Below are 18,082 nucleotides of genomic sequence, written 5' to 3' on the forward strand. Positions count from 1 at the left end.
TCAATGAAACAACATGACTTGTAATAACAATTATACGTTACTCCCACCCGATCAAGGAGAAACCATTGCAACATAAAATAGAGCTAGGAGGAGAATGAAGAATGTCTACTCCAGACTCACAGAGAACCTGTAAAACTCGCCAGCCAATTAGGCAAGGCGAATGGACTCTCATGCAACCATTTGTCCATTTCACCAGAAATATGTATATTTGCTAGCAAGAAATTATTTCACTGGTCATACCAAAACAAAAAAAAGCAGGGGAATATGAACCGAAGGGAATTGCAGAACATTAAACACTACTATTTGCAGATTATTGGTATCATGTTAATTAGATGGTGGAATATCTATAAGGAGAAACTATTAGAACATAGTGTCGACAAGTAGATGACGGAGTATGTGTAAGGCCAAACAACTAGAATAGAATAGGTTTGCTTATGTTTAATAGAGCATTTGATGTTTAATGGCTAGCATAACAACATGTGATGTTTGAGGTTTTGGTTCTTAGTTTTAGTCCGTGCCTGATGTATATCCAGTTTTGGTGTATTTAAGGTTGTGATCATGTGTTACTTCAATTATATAGTTCGTGGATAAATTAAGTTTTTTTTCTAGACAATAGTAATTTAATAAAAATTATCTTTCTTTTTGCTGAAAAAAAAAAAAACAATATGTGATATTGAGTTCTAAATTTCTTTTTTTTTTTTGTGCATGTTAGACATTAAGTTTATAGGAGGGGGAGATGAAAGACAAATTTTTATAAAAAAAACTATCCAAGGAGAGGGAACACTATGAAGCAAAAATGCTCTTGCATCAAAATACCAGCAACCATTTTTGTTTTTTTTGACTGGAGATAGACTAAATACCCGTTAAAGACTAAATTATAAATTTTCTATTCAACAGTGCGAGTGAAAATTTAATCCGGGATTCTTTTCCAAAAAAAAAAAAAAATAGAACTCGGGATTAATTACCTCCTGTCTTAATTGTTAGGTCCAAGGGTCATTGGCATCTAAATATTAGCAACATTACCAACAAAATTCTGCCTACAGAGCCCGTTATTAGGAGCATTACAATTCATTATAAAACTCATTGAAGGCAATAGAATCACCAAGGAAAATGAATATAAATTAAAATCAATTATTATAATATTAATATTAAAGGAAATAAAATCCATTAAGAAAAAAAAGAACAAATTAAAATTAATTATTACAATGTTACCATTGAACTGGAGACCTTTTGATCCCACGCATCACCCCTACCAGCAGGGCAGGGAATCATTTGCTAGTCCCGATTTACAATATTACCTGAACCATTTTTTATTTTGGTAATGTTAAGCTATCAGTGCAAAATTAGAAGATAAGGTTAAAATAGCCCAATTAAAGTTTAAAGACAAAATTGACGAAAGTAAATTTAGCTAATCATTAACCCACCTTGGCAGTATAAGTTACCTTGATGTAAAGACAACAAACTTCCGTAACAATAGCATATCAGCAAAAGAAGACAAAACTAGCTACAGTGTAATTGGGATATACTTACTATCTAACATCCTGCGCCTCAAAATCTATATCGGCAAATTCTGACAGGAGAAAAAGACACTTTTATCCAACCACCAACTCTCCGCCGCGTGTACATCCTCACAGTCTACGATTTGCTGACTTGGCTCCCTCTCACAAATACATTCACCAACAAAAGCATACAGCTTCGCTGCCAACTGCCTACTGCCGACCTACCTTCTTCTTTTGTCTCCTCTTTTCTAGGTTCTAGAGAACATCTGGAAATTCCATCTCCAACGGCGAAGTCAACACAAATTTGACCCGTCCTCATCGGCTTCCGGGATGGGAGTGCCTAGCGACGATGCTGTTGTGATCCAGAAAGGGAACAAGCCAGAAGAGCCTCATGTCGTTGCTGTTAATTGCCCTGATAGGACTGGTCTCGCATGCGATATTTGCAGGACAATTCTTGAGTTTGGCCTTTACATAACCAAAGGAGGTAGTTTCAGCTCATTTTGCTTTGTATTTTTTAAGGGATTTTATGTGAAAGATGTGAATTGTAATGTTGAATTTTTCCGTATTTGAATTTAGTTTTTATTGTTATTTCTGCTATAAAATCAAGTGTTTGAAATGTCAAAGTTTGCAAATATTTCCAGTCCTAAATTTGACGATCATAATAATTTTATGTGTATTAGAAAGAGGACTGGTCTTTATTTATATATGAATATTATATTTATCATATTAATGCTTCTTTGTTGTGAATCTTTTTGTGGTTGTAGATGTTTCCACTGATGGGAAATGGTGTTATATAGTATTATGGGTAGTTCCTCATTCTCACTCGCTCTTAAGATGGTCAAATTTGAAGAACCGTCTTGTATCCATTTGTCCATCTTCTTGTTCAGTCTCCTTTTACTTAAACCAACAGTCTTCACCATTGGAAGCATCTCCAGTTTACTTGCTGAAGTTCTTTTGCCTCGATAGGAAAGGATTGCTGCATGGTAATAGCAACTGTCTTTGCTTCCTGCTGTTTTTTGGATTGTTTTTGAGTGTCTGTATATGATTGTAATGCAATTGTTAGTTATCTTTTAGATGTTACCCGAGTTCTCACTGAGCTCGAGCTTACAATTCAAAGGGTTAAGGTTACAACAACTCCAGATGGCAGAGTCCTGGACCTCTTCTTCATAACAGATAACATGTGAGCACTTTATTTTCCTTTCTTTAGAGTTTTAATTTAGGGTTTTATAATTACATCCGAAATACTTTATTATGTTGGGGTCTTTGTTGTCTGTTAATCTTGCAGTTTATTTTCACTGAATGAAGAAATTATCAACCATTAAAACAGTTGATTCCATCTTTATACATGCAGCCTTCTGTCATGTGATGAACATAATTTCTTCAAATTCCACTTTGGACGAGTGGTCCTTTTTAATTTAAATTCAAATAAAAAATGCCATGTAGTTAGCTATTATATCTGTCATTCCCATACAACATACTACAGAATAATTACCTTTGAATATTGCAAAGATTTTGTTGTATATATTTTTAATTTTCTATTGTATTTCTTTATTTCAGGAAGTCCTTAGAGTTACGTTTTATTTTCCCCATGATTATATTCATTATATACAACAATACATGATATGAAACTGAACCGATCTTCCAGGGCTTCGCTAAAAAATTTTTCATATTGTAATTAGCACGAGAATATTTAAATATAGAATAAGTATGTGCATGATTAGTGAGAAAGGAGTAGCTTTTGCATAAGTTAGTTTATATCGTAAATTCCAAGCAAACCTTCTTTCTGAACCATAAGATCAGTTTTAATTAACAATTGAAGTCAAGCCTTAACTATATGAATCATTGATCTCTGTTATGTGCGACAATCTCATTCCAGGGAGTTACTACACACAAAAAAAAGACAAGATGAGACATGTGAACAATTGCATGCTGTGTTAGGGAAATCATGTATCAGCTGTGAACTTCAGCTGACAGGCGCCGAGTATGAATGTCATCAGGGCATGTCTTCTCTTTCTCCTGTCATTGCAGAAGAATTATTTCATTGTGAGATATCAGATAAAGAATCTCATTTCCAGGCTCTTAGCCCTGATATGACAAAATTGAAAAAGACCAATGTGATCATAGACAATTCATTGAGTCCTGCTCATACGTTGCTTCAAGTACATTGCATTGATCACAAGGGTCTACTTTATGATGCATTGAGAACTTTGAAAGATTGCAATATTCAGGTAATCATTTGTGTGTTGCACCATATTTATTAGACATCCAGGTTGGACACAAGTTAGTTTTTTTCCCTTTGAATTAGAGGCCATTGTGGTTAAGTTATATTGGACTCACCTGTTGTTGGAATGGTTCCCATGCTGGGAAATTGACATGATTGGACTTAGTGCAAAAGATATAAAATTGATGCTGTTGTGGGGAAAAACCAATTGCCAACAAATTAAATGGTCACATCTTCTATTTCCATGTAATTGTTCATATCAGATAACAGAGATCCAGTTCCTGGGTTATTGGATGTTATTATTTGTTGTTTCTTCTTTTCCAGATAGCTTATGGTCGATTCTCCCCAAACAATAGCGGATATCGTGATTTGGACCTGTTTATTCAGCAGAAGGATGGGAAGAAGATTGTGGACTCTGATAAGCAAAGTGAATTGTGTTCTCGTTTGAGGCTTGAAATGCTTCACCCGTTACGAGTGATTGTTGCAAACCGAGGACCTGATACTGAACTTCTGGTTGCTAATCCAGTCGAACTGTCCGGAAAGGGAAGGCCACGAGTTTTCTACGATGTTACACTTGCACTAAAATCACTTGGGATCTGCATATTCTCGGTAAGAATTTTCTTCATCAGTGAGACGGTGTTTCAAAGATCCATCAGCATGTTGCAACTTCTTTCAACTTGCCAATAAGATCCTTGAAGAAGGATTTGTTCAATTTGCCATTACATATGTTCTACATTTAAATTTGAAATGTGTCATTCAATATGTTTCATATTTGAGTCTTAAAAAAATGTTTCATGTGGAAGTAGCAGATAATTTACTGATCCCATAAGCTTCCATGTAATGTAATTACAAACAGAACAATATGATCATGAAGAGGTCAATTGATCTTCAGTGCCTTCAACTAGTGCTGAGGACCTTAAATCGCTTCTCTAATGTAAATTTCCAATAAAGTGTGATGTATATCTAAGAAACTGCGGTCTTGTTTTTCAGGCTGAGATAGGAAGATATTCTGCCTCTGATCGTGAATGGGAGGTGTACAGATTTCTTCTGGAAGAAAATGGCAAATTTCAGTTATCCAATATTGTAGCTAGAAATCAGATTGTAGATAGAGTCAGAAGAACATTGATGGGCTGGTGAGTAGACTCGTTTTCTTTGTTAGTGATGTCTGAGCAATACTCCTTCATTTCATATTGGCCACATGTTTTCTATTCCTCATTTATTTAGTGCCTACATTCATTTATTTAGTGCCTAAATTCAGAGTTACAGTAGATTAGATGCTCATGGCTTGTATTCTGGAATCACCTTTGAGTTACTAATTGTACCAAAGTATGTTGAGCTTATTTCTTCTTCTTGTAAATACCAGTGGCTCTGGTGCATTGTAATTTTAGGAGGCTGTAAAATGAGCAGAGTCAAGCTAATTTAAGCTTGGCTATGAAACAAGCTTTAGATTTAGGCTCTGTTTTTTTTTTTCGGGGAATAACTGACATTGGAAACAATATTTTCCAAACTACTCACTTTTGGCAGTATTGAAATTAATTAATTTTAACTCAGGGGATTAAAAGAATATTTAGAATTATAGAATTTTATATGTTAAAAATTTATTACTAAATATGAACAAATGTATAAAAATGGTAAACTGTATGAGTTGCGGGTTACTGGTGCTAGTAGGGTGTGGCTGGTGATGGTGGTGGCAGCATCTGATGGGTAATAGTCACCGTGAGTGATCAATGGGTTAATGAATGCATATTTACAAAGTTATAATATTGTTTGTTAATATGTGAAAAATATTTTTCTTTTTAAAAAAGGGAATTGTTTTCTTTATATTGCTTAGTTTTTATTTTGTCGAGGAAAGTATTTTTTTGATTGATTCATTTTCTTATGCGTCTCAAACTTTAGGAAATTCAAATAATGTTTTCAAGTAAATTATTTTTTAAAAAATAAACGGAGCTTTAGATTTAAGTTTTATTATATTCGTCAACTGGAACACAATATTATTTAGATGTAGACACAAAGTCTAAATGAGCCTCAAGATATCTCAGTATAGCTTTTAATGCAACTACTGAATAAGTATTAATTATTTAAATAATTAATAAAAAATAATTTAATATATATATATATATATATATATATATATATATATATATTTAAATAGCGTAATTCAATTAGTTTTTGAATTGTTTAAGAGTTCAACAAAAGACGAGTAGTATTTTTTTTATTTTTGTTTGAGATGAAGTGGTAAATTTTTAGTTCTCATGCAAATTGAAAAAAATATCAACTCTAAAAGCAGAATTGACAGAAGGAGAATTGTAAACAGTAATTCTCAAGGGCTAACTGTGATATTTTACCCTATTATTCATGCTTTTGCTTAAAAAGCAGAGGAAAAAAAAATAATGGAAGAAAGAAAATAATAGATAAAAATAATAAGAAATTGCTAATTTTTTTCCATAGTATTTTTTATTTTAACGAAGGGAAGTAAATTTATTTTTACTTTTTCTTGATAGTTGTTTTGTTTCCTTTAAAGAAACACTCGATCCAAATAAAGGCTTAATGTTTATCCAAAATAAAGTCCCGAAATCGGAGTGGCCACGTCAAACACACGTGTAGAACATGTAATGTAAGAAAACACAAAGGCAAAGTTCCCACCTCATCCTGTCTCAACAGTCAACACGACACCAGGCGTTTCTTCTACAACTGCAAGCCTCTCTCTCTCTCTCTCTCTCTCTCTCCCTCACTCGGTTGCTTTCCAGCTACGCCACGTCATTCGCGTCGTTATTTTTTGTCAATCAATCAAAACATATAGAAGAATGAACACGAATTTTTTTAATATAGTAGAATTTGTTTTACTACGTTTCTTTTGCTAAAAATGATCCAAAAAGTAAAGAAACTTGCCGTTTCTAGATTTGATCGAATTCTGCTTCTCTCGTCCTAAACTGCAGCTTCCAGCTCATATCAATTTCTGTAATTGGTCCGATTCTTATTGGGTTATGTACTGTAAAATTTCTATAAGATTTCAATTGTCAAATCAAAAGAGGAAAAAAAATAAATGGAAACAGCTTCTTCAACGCCGCGAAGCTCAGCTTATCTCAACGCTCTCACTCTAGAAATCGAGAAAAAGCTCCAACGGGTGCGTCTTCTCTCCATCTCCCTTCATTGTGTTCGTTTCCCGGGAACAAGAGATAATGTAATATGTAATAATATGTTTGAAATTTTGTTTTATTTTCAATTAAGGAAATCGCATTTTGCCGAAGCGAATTAATTCCATGTCGAAAGAATACCTAAGTCTACTGTTATTAATTTTATGGTAGTTAATTATAATTGAGAAAGTAGTTAATTAACGTCTTATTGAATTTGCATCTCTAATTTTCAGAGCTTTGAAATGAAATGCAATATCTGTTCTTTGAAAGCAAAAGCGGCAGTTCCAAATTATCCTAATTTGATTTTTATGCATTGTAATCTAAAAATTGTTGCAGGCGCTAGCTTCTGCATCGCAGAGACGCAATTTGCTGCAGGAGTTGTTTGCGGACATAGCTTTAGAAGTCGATGATCGAGCTAAAGGTGAGTTAGTACTGTAAAATGCTCATTTGTTTTTGCTTTTATTGCTCATTATTTGGATTAATAGTATGGGACTAGGATCTAGAACCAATAAAATTGTACGTACATTTGTAATTGTAAAGTTTTGGTGTTGGTTATTAGATTGTATTTTTGAACTAGGAGATTAAATATTAGTTTAAGTTAGTAGAAAGTGTTGTTACAGTTAATTTGTTAATTTCTGCCTGTTTTAATAATTTCGTACTTTCTTGGAAAAACTGGCAAAAAGTTATAAAAATAAATGTGTAGTTCTTGGCATGCATTTATATGTTGGAAAACCATTTTCTGCATTGAATAAAATAGAATATGAGCTTTTTCTATGGATAGAGGATCATGATAGCGTGATTTATAATAATTATTGAACCACGTATTCAGCGATGTGGTGCATAATCATGAGCAAGCGCTCCATGTAAGATATGGCTATTACGCAATGTTCCGCCATTTTAGGGTTCTCATTTTTATTTATTGAAATTGAATACAGATATAATCCTCAGCAGGGAAGGAGATATGATTTCTCCTGCAGAGGATGGTGCTGATGGTCAATTATGCTTTTACAATGTTCTTGCTGATTATTATGTTACGGTGCCGGAGAGTGGGAAACGAATCCTTGATTTAATTGTTCAGCTTTGGAGCCAATCATTTGCATCGCATATTTATGCTCTTCTATTTCATAAATGGGTATGCCAGCTCAGCCTTTTTAGTTATTGCTGTTTCATTAGAACTCCTTCTGGCATTGAAGAATCACTCAATCTTGATATTTATTTATCCACTTGGAATCACATTATTTATGAATCATGTAGTTCTTATGTGTGTCTTTTTAGGAAATTAACCGACTTGTTGACTGGAACTTGAAAGCTTACTGGACAGCTACTTTTCTCTTTTATTACATTTTATCAGTAGAAAGTTTTTGCTGACTTATTATTTGCCATCGATCTTTTGAAAATTTTACTTGTCTTAGCTCCAACCTGACAAAATAAGTGGTCTCTAACTTGTCATTTTTATTGCTCAAACTGGCAATAGTTAAAATGTATAATTGCTTGTTACAATGACTTCAATTCTCCAAGTCGGTACACATGACTGCACGTACAGTGATTTCTTAGGGTTTTTTTTTTTTTTTTCCTGATACCGGATATGGTATATCTGTACTTGTTAGATTCCAGGACCAAGAGAAATGGTAATCTTTGTGCAGGACTTTATTCTACCACTTTGTCATTGTGGAATGAAAGTGAATAGCTTCTACTAAGATTTTTGACAAGAATAGGAGGCTGGCTGGCTGTTAGGTTGTGACGATGTCATAATCTATGGAATTGTTGTTTAAATATACTCGTAGTGCGAAGTTATATTCACACAAATATGCATTTGAGGTTTAGTTCATTTTAGTTGAGTGATATATATGTGTCATCCTGCTTGCCTCAATTTGGAATTTCTTCTTCATTGGAAATATTCTTTTGTTAGGCCAAAAAGGAGAGCATATTAAATGCTCAATGGTGAACAAATTGAAAAGTATAGAGTATTCATTGCATGCTTTTAACTTAAGTTGATTCATTGTGTACTCTTTTGTCCTGAAGTAGACATCGTTACCTTTTAATCTGTATCATGTGGCCATTTTTGACACATGTTGGGTCTCCAGTAGAGATTCCTGATTTATCCAGGGAACAATGAATCTAAAGCCAAGTCTGACCTGGTTTCCTTTTTTTTTGTTTTGTTTTTTTAAAATCTTATTTTTATTTTCTTTGAGAATTGAAAACTTGGTGCTGGATATTTCATGACCCTTTGACCCCTTGCAATTTGGGCTTTAATAAATTGCTATTCTCAGGTTTGGATTTACTATTTACCTTAGAATATGAACAAATGGATGTTAAAACTTGAAATCACCTTCCTAACTTCTCCTTTGTTTTAGATTCTATTTATTTTACTGTAATTGTTGGGTAAATTTATTTGATGCCTTATGTAGATGAGATGTAAGGCTATTATAATCAGTTGAGGTTGTCATATGAAGGGTGATCTCTTTGAATGTGGTTAGGCCTGGTTATTGTATTCTTTTATGTGAAAAGATACCAACCATTTAAATAATGTAGTAAATGATATGTTCAGATCCCTTTTCTAAGATGCTGTGATGATGATGAATACTTGTAATTTTCTGCAGCAATTTGAAGCCCAATTGGATAATTCTGAAGTGCTTATACGTTATTCTTCTGCTCTTGTTCAAGGTGCTACAAATGTTTTCTGGTATGAATATTGGCAATCTCATGTAGATTGATAGCAGCTAGTTGCTGTGTAAGACTGGTGATGACTTTTTAATAAATTACTATTGGTTGTTGGCTGCACTCGTTAATAATACATGTCAAGATAAAGATTATCTATTTCATACACTAAATTTGGAAAAAGAAAATATTCTTTGGTTTTGAGATAATCCATTTTAAAAATTGAAAGCTCTTTCGTATTTCCCATTTCTTCCATTTCCTTCTTCCAGATGAATAGGCTCTACTTACTTTACTGCAAGAATTTAATTTTTTTTTTTTTTTTTTTTTTTTGCTGATACAATTAATCAATTCTAACTGTTAATAGCTTGATATTGGTGTACTATAAATTTTGGGTGAAAAAGAAATAAAATATTCAAAAGCATTGGTCATTTTTCTTCTTGGAGAGAAGAATATTTCTTTTGGTTGTGAAATATCTAGATTTGGGTATGCAATAATCTCTGCATTTGTTTTCATCTGATATGCACTTTACATCATACTCTTCTCAACAATTTTTGGTACTCATGTTTAGCTGAGGTTTCATACGTGGCCAAGAGGTCAACCTGGCAAGATCGTTGGTTTTTCATTTTCATTTTTTTTTTTTTCAAGAGAGGGGGGTGGGGGGTGGGGTTTGTGCTGAGGAAGGAGGGGAAGAGAGAGAGAGAGAGAGAGGAAGGGGAGAGGGACCTTCTGGTTGCTAAAGTCTCTGGCTAAGAGAAGTTTGGCAGTATTTCATAATAAACTTATAGCATATGCTGTGTGTTTTAGGTAAATTTTGTACATATATTTGATATGGTGACTCGGGATCCCAATTTTGGCAATTTTGTATTTCACCTTGTATTTCAAGACACTTCCTTGTATATTCCATTCTCCCATTACAAATGTATACAAAATGACAGGTAATATTTGTCTTGTACTTACTGTCAGGATCGACATCCAAACAAATACTAGGCGTTTCCAGACCCTCTTTCGGGTAAGAGCAAGCATATAGTGGTAACGCTAGGCGTTCCCTAGTCAATATATATTTCTAAAATATGCTCAAAAATTATATTTACATCATGCCCATTACTTTTTCCCTTCTACTGCTTTCAGTATCTCCTTGAGGAAGTTGCACTGGAGCCTATGCGATTAAATAAAATTCCAGTGCAGGTCTAGTAGTCACTGATCTTGTCCTTTTCAGTCATGGATTGCAAATTATTTTGCTTAGAATGGTTTATTCTACTGTTGATACTCCTGTGGAAATGTGTGTTTTTGACCTCGGAATCATCAGTTATCTAGATAGCATGTAAAGGAAAATTTCCTTGTGTTCTGCCTTACAAAAATAATTTCTCAGTTTTTAATTAATTCAGGCCCAAAGAGATCTGTTCTTTCTACTTTCAAGATTCATACTTTTTTACAACTCAGGTGAGCTTTTATTTCTTTGCATAGTTCAGTTTGAACAATAAATTGCGTGATAATTTATGATTAGTTGTTTTATGTAGATGACAAACTTGAGAGTTTCTTAAAGCAATTTCCTGTTTTTCCAAATGCTTTCTTGGTTGGCGGTCCTGCAGACTTCTTTGTTAATGAACTTGCAGACCAGGTATACTCAAATCTTTATGCCATATTTTATTGGAGTTCTGTGGACAAAAAAGTTAGACAATGTGCCTGCATATTCTAATGGTATGCATATTCCAGCTTCAAAAGCTAAAGGTGGAGCCAGTATTATTGCATTACCTTTCTCATATTAAAGTTCTCCAAGGTAATGCTGTTCAATCAAAAAAAAAAAAAAAAAAAAAAAAAAAAAGGATATGCGTTGACAAAAGTTCTATTTGCTATTGCTGCTGCCTGTTATACTTGCTAACCTTCTGAAGAGGGTAGTGTAATGCATTTCTACAGGCATGGAACTGAGAATGACTACATGTACAAGACTAAAAGCATGTTTGTATAGCTTTACTTCTCCTGGTGGTCCAATGTATCCTACTAGAGCTGTTCGCCATGCAGCCTGGGATGCTTTAGATTTGCTTTTCCCCGTGAGTACTTTCTTGCCCTGATAGTTCATGGATCATATATATATAATCTCTTTTTGTTCTTCACATGATGTCTTGCTTCTATCACAAATGATTTGGTGTGTTTATATTTAAAAAATGTCGGCCTCAAGTGAAATGCATGATAACCAACTAGTTTATGCCTCTCAACTTAGTGGCAATAACATCAACAACACTATTGCACAGGTTGGACGGTACCCTCGGCATCTTATAAGTTTGTTTTTTCGGCTGTTATATCCATGGTGCTGGCCCTCTTCCTGCTGGAACTTCATAATGTCTTGCATAAAGACAATTTTCTATTCTATACTGCGATTATTGTTTTCTAGTTGGGAGAAGGTGAGGGAACCAAAGAGGCATTGAGTGTTAATGCTAAAATATCAAGAAAAAAAAAAGAGAGAATCTTCTTCCGCCTGTAAAATTCCAAGTCTAGATTGAAGGCCTGCAGCTGTCTTATGTTTGTCATGTGTTATGCAAATACTTTCTTTTGGCTACTCCTACCCTCTCATTTGAGTCTTCGAGGGAATGAATCATAGGTACTTGGCATTTTGAAAACTGCATATTCAAATTGGATGTATGTGATTGAGTTTACCATATATTTTTATAGCAGGCTCATCATTTTTTTTCTATAATAGCTTTCATACATCACGTGAGATTAATGCAAATAGAATTGGGAGTGCACTTTCTTTGTGAATAAAAAGAAATGGTATTATTAATCTACTATTTGTTGCTCTCGATCATTATTTTTACAAACTTTAGGTCAAGGAACTGTTTTATATCACGATTATGCATTTATGGAAAGAAGTCATAAAGCATTCGGTCAAAGTAACGGAAAGTATATTGAAATCTGGACTAGCTTAAAAAAATGGGCAATTGTTTACAGAAGTCAAAATTAAATACGCACCCTCCATAGCCTTACAAATCACTAAAACTAAAGAATGGGACTCTGGCATGTGGTTATGTTTTTCATTTTAGATTTTTGCTTCTTAACTGATCGAGAAAAAAGTTAGCAGTAAAAACCATAAAAATATACAATGATATCATGATATTATTATATACCAGGAGCAGTTTTGGGTTTATAAACGAGAACTTTTTTGAACAGTTTGCAGAAACTGTTGATTATTTAGCACTAAAACTACATTATATTGTCGACCTTATCTTATAAGAACCTCGGTTTATAATGTAATAGAGAAACAGACCCACAAGTCCAGGTACTCCAAAGGAACATGTTATTACGTTCGACTTTCCTCAGGAGAACCGTTCTGCCCAAAATAAAATATCAAATAAAGCATCACTGCCTACTGATTGAAGATCCTCTCTTTTATTTCAATGTTTAAATTCAATTCCTGTTTAAAAATAAAAAATGAATCAACTTCTCACTTGAGAAAGAGCATTGGACTTGGACCAACGAAAATACCTTGCCATCAGCAAGCATTGGCTCCTTGCAGCCTTCACCCCACAACGTTAAAAGAATCTCCAGCCAATCATTTAGAGTATAGAATCTCCAGCCAATCATAATCTAAATGATACTTAAATCCACTATTGATGGTCGTACTCGAACTGAATGGAAGCTTTGGAAGCTACGTTCAGGGTCAAAAACCACTAATTTGCATATATTGTATGCATTTTGCCATCTGATATACACATAATCAAAGCCCAATATAACTCGATTATAATAAAATATATTTAACTCCAGCTAACATGACAGCATAATCAGTGCGAGGATAGGTGCCAACAGATATCAGTCGCAAACATAATATGTAGAGAACCAAATACCAATGCGTCAACATAAAATGCTGCCTATTTCAACATCGCCTTGCCTAGTTTTTCCTCTGAAAGCGACTAAGACTTCCAAAACAGTTGCGAAAAAGCCACCTACAATACATAATACATGTCTTCCATTCCACAAGAAAACGGTAATGCTATGGCCAATCAGTTATCAAGGACAAAACAGTAATAAGTGAATCAGCATTATGTGCTCATTGCAATCCCTCGATGGCAGAATTCCTCTAATAAATTCAACTGCCTCGAGCAACAGAGCAGGCTACCAGAATCCAACACCAACTTTGTAAAGTTCAGGAGGTTTTCTTATAAGCAGCAAAAAATTCCAGTTCAGTTTGCAAAGAAATGCTACTGCACATATCTCTAACTGCAATTCTTTGCAGAGCAAGGTCCAATTCTTTCTTGGCTGATTGGAGAAGCATTTAAACCCTCAACCAAGGAGATAAAAAAACAACTCTTTCAGCCACAGACCAAAGATATCAATGAAACTGTTCTTAAAAATCCATATAGATCAACCAACACCTAAAGCGAGTTCCTATTCCAAGACATTCCACATTTCCTCTTCACCTGAATTTTCAATGTCATCAGGTTGATTGATCCAGAGATTCCATATTTCTAATATTAGCAGTAGCCATACGAAATAGTCAGGGGAACTAATATTTCCCTGAACAGAATACAAAAAGAGATGTAACTTATGAGGCTATAATTCAACCATCAAAATCAACTGCGCCATAATCAAGTACAACTTCTAACAGAGGAACATAAAGTTGCTAATTATATGATAAATATAAAGAAATCTACCTCAGAGGAAATCTCCCTGTTTCAATGATGAAGCTGATCTAATTATATGATAAATATAAAGAAATCTACCTCAGAGGAAATCTCCCTGTTTCAATGATGAAGCTGATAGAAACAGGAACTCTGGGAAATTTCTGTTCAGGCTGAATCCTCCACTCCTTGCAGACAGCATTTGGATGTGAAAGAATACAAGAGAGAAATAGTTCCACTTCCTAATCCAACTTGCAGAGTAAAACAGAAGGGACTTGAACACTTGAGAAGCTAACGAAACCAAAAGCATCACTACTATAACATACCGACAGCTGTCTTTTAACCCACATTTAGTACCCAAGTCAAGGAACAATTAATGATAAAAGCCCAAACTTCATAAAAAAAGTTCCTAACAGTTTCTCCCTGAGTATTTCTATAATCCCTAGTAGGACTTGATAATGTTACAGAACACAGTTGGGGTTGTTGAACCACCAAGCATATGAAAGGCCAAATAGAGGGTTGAACGTCCAACCAAGAAAACAAAAGAAAAGCATTTAATTTGTCTGCATAGCTTCAGAATGATATTTCTCCAGATCAGCATCAAGATCTTCTGCGGATACCTTTTCACCACGGCCCCCGCCCCCGCCCCCGCCCCTCCCACGTCCACGACCTCTTCCAAATCCACGGCCACCGCCACTGCCACCACGTTGCCGCCCCACTGCACCACCTCTTCCTTGCCCCCTAGAAAAAAAGGGGGGGGGGGGAAATCAGAAACATTGTAACAAACCATTGATAAAAATCAAAATTGCAAGACAACTTCATAAGCAACATTCAAGCCTATGAACAAGAACTTAAAAAAAATAATAAAACATGCCAAACCTAGGCTTGTGGCTTGCCATACATGAACTCACGGAACCAGCATTCCATTTGTAAATAAAGGTAACTTTGCCATTCAATGAAAATCATGAATATGATATAGAAAATGTGAAGCTCCAAAATCATCAAAGAATTTGCACAAAACCACAAGGTTTCAAAGTCATATGCACAAGACACATGAAATTCGCGTACAAAGTACAGAGTTCAACTTTATTATTTAACCAACCATATTATCAAAGTTCGAGCCCTGAACAAAACAATACCAATATCAACTTTAGAACCAAGAAAACAGTATGCCAAGGACTAGAATCAAAATTTTGACAAGTGTCAAAAATTCCAAAAAGAAAAATTTGCAGTCAATATGGGATATAATTTCACAGAACATCAATAGCATCAATAATTTGTCGTTAGTTCAGATATTGCCTCTTGGTATATATTCAAATATCATGTTTATCAATCATATCAACCAATAGGTTACAAGTAGTTCCACTAATTTAAACAAAACCGTAGCTCCCAAAATGACTTCTAATGGACATCCTTCTAGAGAGCAAATTTTTCAAGACCTACGAGATTTGCAACTCTATAATTAATCATTATACCAATTCAAGTATCATCGTTTTCTAGATAACAAAATCTAATGAAGCCTTTCAATGACAAATAAGTACTATTCAAAACACAAATCCTAAATCTTCAGAAACTTATTTAACAACCACCAAGTAATAATCAATAGACCCCATAAAAGGTGAGTATACAAAAAAACACAATAAGTTAGCATCTTTTCAAACTGTGAATTACTATTTAAAAGAGTTAGATTAGCAGCAAAAGCAAACATCAATCCATACCCTCTAGAAACGGCATTTGAACTTCCAAAAGTGCCATTAGCAGCTGAAGGTGCAGCAGGAGTAGCAATATTTGTTCCCACAATCTCTATCTTCATTGGTTTCCCATCAAGTTGGACATTGTTGTATCTCTTCACAGCAGCCAAGGCATCTGTTCGTCGAGAGAAGACAACTTCTGCCGTACCCTAAGAAAAAGAGGTTTTCTAAACTACAGCAGGACACAAAGTATGCATCAGAAGGATGTAGAGTATATGCCAAACTTGATTAGATACCTTCGATCTCCCGCTCCTATCATAATGGATAGTGTACCGCTTCAAATCACCAACTTCAGAAAACAATTCCTGCACATAGTTCAATCAGTTAAGATGGCATTCAGAAATCATATGTGAGCCATAAACAAGTTAAACAAACTACTACCTAAGTTGTCTGTTCACAACTTAAACCAATACACCATAGTAAATCTTCCATTTAAATTCTGCTGGCATGAAAAACTACTTATGCCAATATGTCAACTAAAAACACCCGAGTAAGAATAATTCAGGATTTATAAACAACCAATATGAATTTATCAGCATCTGGTTTCTTTCAAAATCTACAACCACACACAACAAAACAAATTAAAAGCGTAAATTAACAGAATGCATAAATACCTTAATATCCTCGTTTGAGACGCCATATTCTAGATTAGAGATGTAAAGCTTCGTCCCAGTCTCAATAGCGGAGGCCCGGCCTCCTTGTCCGGCGTATCCCATACCCTGATCCGTAAACATATCGTGCTGCCACGTCGTTTCAGGAGCCTACAAACAATTCAATATAAATCACTCCTACGAGAAAACAGATCAAATAACTTATACGAAAAACTAAGCCAGTAATATCACCACAAATCAAAACCCTAATTGACTTCAGATAAACAATACCTTAGCGGTGGAGTATGGAGCCGCTCGATTAGCTACACGATTCGTGAATCGACGAGTAGGTCCGGGTCCGGAAGCCCGGCCACGACCCCGAGAATTACCGGATCCAGGCTTCTTATTGCTCTTGATAATATCGTCAAGGGACATATCCAAAGCGCTAGACATCTTTATGACCTAATAAATAGATTCAAAACACTGAAAAAAGAAGACAGAAAGAAATCGAAAGAGGCAGATCAATTTGAAGATACAGAGAGACAGAAGCGGATGAGGAAGATAGGGTTTCCTCAACAAGAAAGAGGCGCAATTGAAATTATAGTACAGGTGTTAAAAAGGCTTCCCTAGATATCCTAAAATATATATTATCAAAGACCTGTTCGATAACGGTGTCATGGTGTGGTTGGTTATCACGTCAGTTTAACACACAGAAAGTATTTGGTTCGAGTACAGGCGACGATTTTTTTTTTTTTTTTTTTTTTTTTTTTTTGAAAACAACGATATTTTTTCTTTAAAATAACATATTTTATGAATTCAAATCTCTTAATTAGAAGTTTTATTTTTTTTTGATAAATTTTATAAATCTGGGGCATTAAAAACCATGGATTTTATTTTCAAAAAATTCTATTAAATTTTAGTATTCTCAATCTAAACATTATCTAAATGTAATTACTAATAAAGTATTAATCTGCGGTATCGATTCTAATTCAATCCAATTGGAGTGATATGACATTATTCAACTCAATTTAGTGAATTTAAAAATAAATGAATTGAATTGAGCGTTTTATTTTTATGGTTCACATACTGGATTAATCACGGATTCGTTAGGCTTTACCTTTAAAATACTGATATTCAAAAAGTATTATAATTTAAAACTTATTATAATAATTATATTATTATTATATTTTAAAGAAACTTATGTTCACAATATATTATTGAAATATATTGTGATTTGCAAAAATTGTTGTTATAATTATGATATAAATAACCAATACAAGAAATTTCAATGCACATGTGTTATTGAAATGTAGGAGGATGTATTGGATTAAAAGTATGTTAGATTTTAAAATTTTAATAGTATTTAATTTAGATTCTTTTAGAGTCTATTAAAACTTTGTGATATTCAATTTAGATTCTCATAAAATCCATAAAAATCTAATGGTATTCAATTATCACTTTTTAAAAGTTCATACAAATTTGATGGTATTCAAAAATTTGCTGGTTTGGAAGGATTCCATAAAATTATTGATTTCGTTGGATTTTAGAGTGTTATTTACGAATAAAAAAATCATTCATGAATTCATCCATCAACCCAAAGATTTTAAAATTCTTTTAAA

The 18,082-nt window shown here is 34.1% G+C and overlaps 3 protein-coding genes across 5 annotated transcripts; 2 read left to right on the plus strand and 1 right to left on the minus strand.

The window, feature by feature from the left end:
* Positions 1 to 1,615: 1,615 nt before the first annotated feature.
* On the plus strand, positions 1,616 to 5,060 carry LOC149498816 (ACT domain-containing protein ACR9-like). The gene is made up of 6 exons (XM_089719494.1): positions 1,616 to 1,983; positions 2,264 to 2,482; positions 2,574 to 2,679; positions 3,376 to 3,727; positions 4,045 to 4,329; positions 4,711 to 5,060. Exons 1-6 carry the CDS (start codon positions 1,830 to 1,832, stop codon positions 4,855 to 4,857), a joined length of 1,263 nt encoding a protein of 420 aa, XP_089575620.1. The 5' UTR covers positions 1,616 to 1,829; the 3' UTR covers positions 4,858 to 5,060.
* A 1,301-nt stretch (positions 5,061 to 6,361) lies between these two features.
* On the plus strand, positions 6,362 to 12,204 carry LOC149498817 (K-stimulated pyrophosphate-energized sodium pump protein). 3 transcript variants are annotated; one of them, XM_089719499.1, is made up of 11 exons: positions 6,362 to 6,901; positions 7,191 to 7,275; positions 7,790 to 7,986; positions 9,455 to 9,537; positions 10,476 to 10,521; positions 10,641 to 10,697; positions 10,898 to 10,952; positions 11,030 to 11,130; positions 11,226 to 11,289; positions 11,427 to 11,560; positions 11,762 to 12,204. In XM_089719499.1, the coding sequence occupies exons 1-11, from the start codon at positions 6,764 to 6,766 to the stop codon at positions 11,933 to 11,935; spliced, it is 1,134 nt and encodes a 377-aa protein (XP_089575625.1). In that variant the 5' UTR covers positions 6,362 to 6,763; the 3' UTR covers positions 11,936 to 12,204. The 3 variants fall into 3 exon arrangements, with proteins under 3 accessions (XP_089575625.1, XP_089575635.1, XP_089575629.1); XM_089719503.1 differs by having other exon boundaries at positions 6,364 to 6,844; XM_089719509.1 differs by lacking the exon at positions 10,641 to 10,697.
* A 2,210-nt stretch (positions 12,205 to 14,414) lies between these two features.
* Positions 14,415 to 17,088, minus strand: LOC105628230 (RNA-binding (RRM/RBD/RNP motifs) family protein). The gene is made up of 5 exons (XM_089719515.1): positions 16,755 to 17,088; positions 16,488 to 16,634; positions 16,110 to 16,178; positions 15,841 to 16,022; positions 14,415 to 14,863 (listed from the first exon to the last, which is right to left on the minus strand). Exons 1-5 carry the CDS (start codon positions 16,914 to 16,916, stop codon positions 14,677 to 14,679), a joined length of 747 nt encoding a protein of 248 aa, XP_089575641.1. The 5' UTR covers positions 16,917 to 17,088; the 3' UTR covers positions 14,415 to 14,676.
* Positions 17,089 to 18,082: the final 994 nt, after the last annotated feature.

The sequence above is a fragment of the Jatropha curcas genome, chromosome 1 (assembly GCF_041381405.1).
Source record: "Jatropha curcas cultivar XTBG-Jc1 chromosome 1, XTBG_Jcur_1.0, whole genome shotgun sequence".
In the NCBI taxonomy this organism is placed as follows: Eukaryota; Viridiplantae; Streptophyta; class Magnoliopsida; order Malpighiales; family Euphorbiaceae; genus Jatropha; species Jatropha curcas.